This window comes from Carassius carassius, chromosome 18 (assembly GCF_963082965.1).
Source record: "Carassius carassius chromosome 18, fCarCar2.1, whole genome shotgun sequence".
NCBI classification, from domain to species: Eukaryota; Metazoa; Chordata; class Actinopteri; order Cypriniformes; family Cyprinidae; genus Carassius; species Carassius carassius.
Window position 1 is genome coordinate 32962965 of NC_081772.1, and position 6932 is coordinate 32969896.

General features: G+C 41.5%; 1 protein-coding gene across 4 annotated transcripts in view; it reads left to right on the top strand.

Moving 5' to 3' along the window:
* The window catches only part of slc35a1 (solute carrier family 35 member A1), an 11098-nt gene extending 4377 nt beyond the window's left edge, over positions 1 to 6721 (top strand). For all 4 annotated transcript variants that reach the window (XM_059499259.1, XM_059499260.1, XM_059499261.1 and 1 more), the window contains 5 exons: positions 1692 to 1844; positions 3710 to 3776; positions 3848 to 4024; positions 4161 to 4295; positions 6447 to 6721. In XM_059499259.1, the coding sequence (XP_059355242.1) occupies positions 1692 to 1844; positions 3710 to 3776; positions 3848 to 4024; positions 4161 to 4295; positions 6447 to 6580 (666 nt within the window). In that variant the 3' untranslated portion in view covers positions 6581 to 6721. The remainder of the gene's footprint in view (positions 1 to 1691; positions 1845 to 3709; positions 3777 to 3847; positions 4025 to 4160; positions 4296 to 6446) is intronic.
* Positions 6722 to 6932: the final 211 nt, after the last annotated feature.

Consider the following 6932-nt stretch of genomic DNA (forward strand, 5'->3'; position numbering starts at 1 on the left):
TAAATCCTGACTGGAAATCCTCACATATACCATTTTTCTCTAAGAAGGAATATAATTGTAAAGATGCCACCTTTTCTAGTATCTTGGACAGAAAAGGGAGATTCGAGATTGGTCTATAATTAACTAGTTCTTTGGGGTCAAGTTGTGGTTTTTTGATGAGAGGCTTAATAACAGCCAGTTTGAAGGTTTTGGGGACATATCCTAATGACAATGAGGAATTAATAATAGTCAGAAGAGGATCTATGACTTCTGGAAGCACCTCTTTTAGGAGCTTAGATGGTATAGGGTCTAACATACATGTTGTTGGTTTAGATGATTTAACAAGTTTATACAATTCTTCCTCTCCTATAGTAGAGAATGAGTGGAACTGTTCCTCAGGGGGTCTATAGTGCACTGTCTGATGTGATACTGTAGCTGACGGCTGAATGGTTGCAATTTTATCTCTAATAGTATCGATTTTAGAAGTAAAGTAGTTCATAAAGTCATTACTGCTGTGGTGTTGGGAAATGTCAACACTTGTTGAGGCTTTATTTTTCGTTAATTTAGCCACTGTATTGAATAAATACCTGGGGTTATGTTTGTTTTCTTCTAAAAGAGAAGAAAAGTAATCGGATCTAGCAGTTTTTAATGCTTTTCTGTAGGATAGGTTACTTTCCCGCCAAGCAATACGAAATACCTCTAGTTTTGTTTTCCTCCAGCTGCGCTCCATTTTCCGGGCTGCTCTCTTTAGGGTGCGAGTATGCTCATTATACCATGGTGTCAAACTGTTTTCCTTAACCTTCCTTAAGCGTAAAGGAGCAACTGTATTTAAAGTGCTAGAAAAGAGAGAGTCCATAGTTTCTGTTACATCATCAAGTTGTTCTGAGGTTTTGGATATGCTAAGGAATTTGGTTACATCAGGAAGATAACTTAAAAAGCAGTCTTTTGTGTTAGAAGTGATGGTTCTTCCATACTTGTAACAAGAAGTAGAATTTACAATTTTGGCTATATGAATTTTGCACAGAACTAAATAATGATCTGAGATATCATCACTTGGCTGAATAATTTCAACACCATCAGCATCAATTCCATGTGACAGTATTAAATCTAGAGTATGATTTCGACAATGAGTAGGTCCTGATACGTGTTGTCTAACCCCAATAGAGTTCAGAATGTCTATAAATGCTGATCCCAATGCATCTTTTTCATTATCAACATGGATATTAAAATCACCAACTATTAAAACTTTATCTGCAGCCAGAACTAACTCGGATTTAAAATCAGCAAACTCTTTAATAAAATCTGTATGGTGCCCTGGTGGCCTGTATACAGTAGCCAGTACAAACATAACAGGGGATTTATCATTAACATTTGTTTCTCTGGATAATGTTATATGAAGCACCATTACTTCAAACGAGTTATACTTGTAGCCTGCCTTGTAGCCTTTGCTTGTCAGTTCATGTCATAAATAAGTGTTATTTGTCACACAGCTGTCAGTTATATGGAATCTCCCCCTTCCTGTTTCTCTCGTTGAATATCTTGTATGACTCAGAAATGTGTCAGATTATGGGATAATATTGTTTCATGCTGACAAACACATTTTTCATGTGAATAAATCCTTTCTGCTGTCTTAACCTCAGAGAATGGGGGAAAGGTGAGTTTTCTTTGCCAGACAAAAGAAGAAACAGAAGCTAATGCTGTGTGTGTGTCAGGTGACGTATCAGCTGAAGATCCCCTGCACGGCGTTGTGTACGGTGCTGATGCTCAGCCGCTCTCTGAGCCGCCTGCAGTGGTTCTCCGTCTTTCTGCTGTGTGGAGGAGTCACGCTGGTGCAGTGGACGCCGCCGCTGTCCACCAAAGTCCAGGTACACTCAGCATCCGCCACATATGAGCCGATTTATTGGCATCTAGATTAGAGCCTCAAGAGTGTTACACCATTAGTCAAACATTTAGAATAACGTTTTTTTTTATGTTTTTGAAAGAAGTCTCTTCTGCTCACCAAGGCTGCTTTTATTTGATCAAAAATACAGTGAAATAAAGGAGTATATTGTTGTGATCAAAGCTCAATTTCAGCATCATTACCCCAGTCTTCAGTATCACATGATCCAATAACGCACAGCCTGAATTAAAAAGAAATCCACATTCACACCAAAATAGCCGATTTAATGTTGATCGTAGCTAATGACTGTAAATTAGAAAGTTGTCTGGCTTGATGAGATCGATGTATATACTGACTTTGGTGTCTGTAGTTGAAACTAACCAACTTTGGTCAAAAGGTGGCGCTATTGAGCACTTGCTTCAAACCCATTTCTCAGCTTTTGCCAGTGTCTAGCTATCATTAGCATAAATCCAGGCTCTAATTTCAGGGCAAAAAGCAAAACTGTGGCATTCACTGAAGTGCATGTTATTTCGGTGATGGCGACCCACCAAAATAAAAGCTGGATGATTTGTGTTAGGAATCATTAGTTGTTTTTCCTTACAATTCATGCTTTGGACACACCCTCTAAATCAAATCCCATTACCATGGCAACAGTAATACATCAAGAATCCCTTCACAGTTTTACATCGGCCATGTCTTGACATTATTCTCATTAAAGCAAATTAAGAAAAAGTAAAGACCGATTTCAAAGCATTTTGAAAATGACACTTCCTGTTGTCAGTTGGTGGTGCTATAACTTTGACTCCTAATAGTTACATCTATGTGATCAGCCTCATACAATGAAACTGCTGAAGTTTGATCAAAATCAGACTGAATACTGTATGCTGAAGTAGGGCTGTGCAAAAAATCGAAGGCGATTTTCATAAGCATCTCATCAGTAAAGACGCTCCTGTGATTAGAAGTACATCTCCAGCACATGCGTTCAGATTAGGGTTGCCAGGTTTTCAAAACTAATCCTGCCCACTTGCTTCTCAAAACTAGTCCAAAACTAACCCAATCGTGTTTCCAGGAGGTTCCCCGATAAAAAATGTCAAGTCTGCGTTTGTTTTTCATGTACGCGGGTCGAAGCGACCCCAATACAAATAACGTGATGTTTAGCCCCTAAAATGCTAATTTTACCAAATGTGTATTTTATCGCCCGGAACGAAATGCGATTTTGAGAAGTAATCGGGCAGGTTTTGTTTTGAAAACCTGGCAATCCTTATCTGAACGCACGTGCTGGAGATATACTGCTAATCACAGGAGTGCCTTTACTGACAAGATGCGTATGAAAATCACATTGGATTTTTTGCACAGCCCTATGCTGAAGTTATAATACACTTCCGGTTTCCCTTTTTTTGCCATAATTTTATCACCTCGTCACGGCTAAACTGTTCGAGTTATTAAAAATCCCTTCGCATCCCAAGTGTCTTGAGATCATGACAGAGTTTGGTGGCGGTCGGATGAAAACCCTAGGATGAGTATATCAAATTTCACAGCATGCGATTTTCACTAAACTTTGAATAGCCATCTTTCTTTTGGGCAGAGCTAATGACATGTAGTGAGAAAGTTGTTGGGGGTGATGAGATCTACATGTGTGTGAATTTTGGTTACTGTAGGTCAAACATGACCCCCCTAAAAGCCCCCCAGGGTCTTTAATAACAAGTGACATTATTAATGTTTTTACTGTATTTTTCTTCAAATCATTGCAGTCTTGGTGAGGAGAAGAGATTTCCTCATTTCTGGCCAGTAGTGTTGATGTATAATGTGTGCTGTCCTAAAGTGTTTGATCTGTGGCTCGCTGTGCTTCAGGTGGAGCAGAACCCATTCCTGGGCTTCATGGCGATCGCGGTGGCGGTGCTCTGCTCCGGGTTTGCAGGTACAATGTGTTCAGTCGTGTTTTTGATGGTTTCTCATACGGAGTATTAGTGACTCTCTGTTTGGGATCAGGTGTATACTTCGAGAAGGTCCTGAAGAGTTCGGACACGTCTCTGTGGGTGCGAAACATCCAGATGTACCTGTCGGGAATCGTGGTGACCCTCATAGGGGTCTTCATAACAGACGGGGCTCAGGTCTTGGAGAAAGGCTTCTTCTACGGATACACGCCGTGGGTCTGTTTAGTCGTCTGTGAGTAACGTCTGCATGACCTTTATGATGTTTGGAGGACACCCCAGCGGGCATCACACCTCTCACTGTAAACGCAGAGCTCCTGAATGCCACTGAAGCGGTTTGACAGGTTTCTCTCTCTGCTCTTTGCCTGCAGTTTTGGCCAGCGTGGGAGGAATGTACACGTCTGTGGTGGTGAAATACACTGATAACATCATGAAGGGCTTCTCTGCGGCCGCTGCCATCGTCCTGTCCACCGTGGCGTCTGTCGTTCTCTTCGGCCTGCAGATCAGTGAGTGCCTCGTTCAGTCAGATTGTCTTCTGATCAGGCAGCAGCTGGTCCGAGGGAGTTTATACAGGGCTGCTTGAAAGTCTCTGATCCCTTCAGAGTTCTCTATATTGCTGCATAAATATGACCCAAACCATCACACAAGTCCTAAAAGTAGACCAAGAGAACCCAATAAAACAAATGAGACAAAAATATCCACTCAGTCCAAAAGAATGTTCCAGTGTTACTTGGCTGCGAGTGGCAGAAGTGTGTTATCTCTAGTTTTAGTGTCTGGTGTGACCGAAGTAACTCCAGCAGACTTCAGCACATTCCTCAGGATAGGAGCACTTCAGCTCTGGGATGTCTGAAGAACTGCTGGCTTCAGCTCCTTCCACAACATTTCACCTGGAGTAAGATCCAGACTTTGACTCGGCCATTCTGAAACAAACATTTGACCATTCTTCGGTAGAATGACTTGTGTTCTTGTGGTCGTTGTCTTGCTGCATGACCCACTTTCTCTTGAGACTCTCAGACAGATGTCCTGACATTTTCCTTCAGAATTGGCTGGTATAATTCAGAATTCATAGATCCATCGATGATGGCAAGCCATCCTAGACTAGGTGTAGAAAAACAGGCCCGAACCATGATACTACCACCACCGTGTTTCACAGATGGGATGAGGTTCTTACGCTGGAATACAGTTTCTCTCGTTCTCCAAACATTACACTATTGGTCTCATCCATCCATTAAACCCTCTGTTTTGTCCTCATGATCTTTAGCAAACTCCATATGGGTGGTGATCTTCTTGGAGAGCAGTGGATTTTCCCTTGTGGCTTGTGTTCTCCTGATGGTGGACTCATGAACATTAACATCAGCCGATGTGAAAAAGGCCATTAGTTGTTAGTTACCCTGTTACCCTGGGTTCCTTTGTGACCTTGCAGACTATTACACGTCTTGCTTTCGGAGTGATCTCCATTTGTACAGTTCAAACTTTTTAGATGTTTTTGTAACCTTTTCTAGCCTGATGATCAACAACTCTTTTTCTGAGCTCCTCGGAGATCTCCTTTGTTCGTGCCATGATACTTTGACGGATGCCTGTTCTCTAAATGAAACGGGGCACACGTGGACACCTGATCTGTGTCTGAAAACACGTCTGAACAGATGGACTCTTAATTTCACTTTCAAATTAACTACCAATCCTAGAGAGTCTCACACTTTTGACACTCACAGATATGTAATACTCAGATCATTTTCCGGAAAAAAATAATTCATCTCATTTGTTTGAGTGGGTTCTCCGTCTACTTTCAGGCATTTTCATGTGAAAATCTGATGATCTCTTGGTTCATATTTATGCAGAAATGATAGAAAATTCTGAAGGGTTCAGACTTTCAAGCAGCACTGTAGTATAGAGTAATGTTTGATCCCTATAAGAACTGAGCCATACAGATGAAGTATTATCCAGTTAAATATTCTGGGTTCTGGATTACTCTTTTCATCATAAACCAGAAAATACAGTCAACCGACAGAAAACAAACTCATTTTTTACCATGGTTTTTGGACTAAAATGTAAAAATCAGTGTGAATGAAGTATGAACACACTTCTCAGTAAAAGTCTTCAGAATATAGAGAGGAAAAGTGTAAGAGTTTCTGTTCTGGAGAAACAAACTCAATGCCTTCATAGATATGCACTGAAACTGAACTCTACAGATGTCAAGTCACCTGTATTTGTACAGTGCTTTATACAATACTGGTTGTGTCAAAGCAGCTTTACAGTGTTCAAACAGGGAAATGGATTGTCAATAATGCAATAAGACAACAACAGAGTAATTGTTTCCAGCTAAAGTCAGTTGAATGATGATTCAGTGATGTCATCATCAGTTCTGCTCTCTTCAACAGTGTCTGTGCAATCAGTCAAGCGTCTCTTACTTGCAATCGTGTTTTGGATGTTTTCTTTCCACTAGTCCAAAAGAGGATGTGTCATGGAAGCAAAAGAGACCAAAAACACACTTTTGCTTGTTCTGTCTTGCCTTTAATATTGAGAGAACTCTTGACTGTAGCTGTTCATTAGGGTGTTTTATGGAGGCATGTTGTGCAGTTAATGAGTGAGGCCTGGCTGCTGGTGAAGTGTGTGTGTGTGTGTGTGGTGCTCACTCTCTCTCTCTGTGCTCTCTGCAGCGGTGACGTTCCTCACAGGAGCACTGCTGGTGTGTGTGTCCATCTATCTGTACGGCCTGCCCAAACAGGACACCAGCAGACTGCAGAAGCCCAGCGCAGACAGAGAGGACAAGCAGAAGCTGATCAGCGTCTGATGAAGGACCGCTGAGGGACATGGACTGACTACACTACATCAGGAGCCAGGAGAAGTGTTGGGAGTGCTCTGTGCCGCCGGGGAAGGACTGGAACACTTTGGTTTTACCTTATTTTGATTCTTTCTCTATAATTTCATTTGTAGGTTTTGATGCAGGTACACTGATGTCAATACGCTAAATGTACATGTGCACTTCACACAGGTTTGTGTTGGGATTGCCAATGTTATAGGTTCAAGTGTTCTTAAATATTGCTGTAAGATGAAGAGCTTTGGATCGCCAGCTCGTTTTAATTACGGAGCAGATGTTGAATCCTGTGTTTAGGGTCAGCTCTTGATCCGGGACAGGCTCTGTG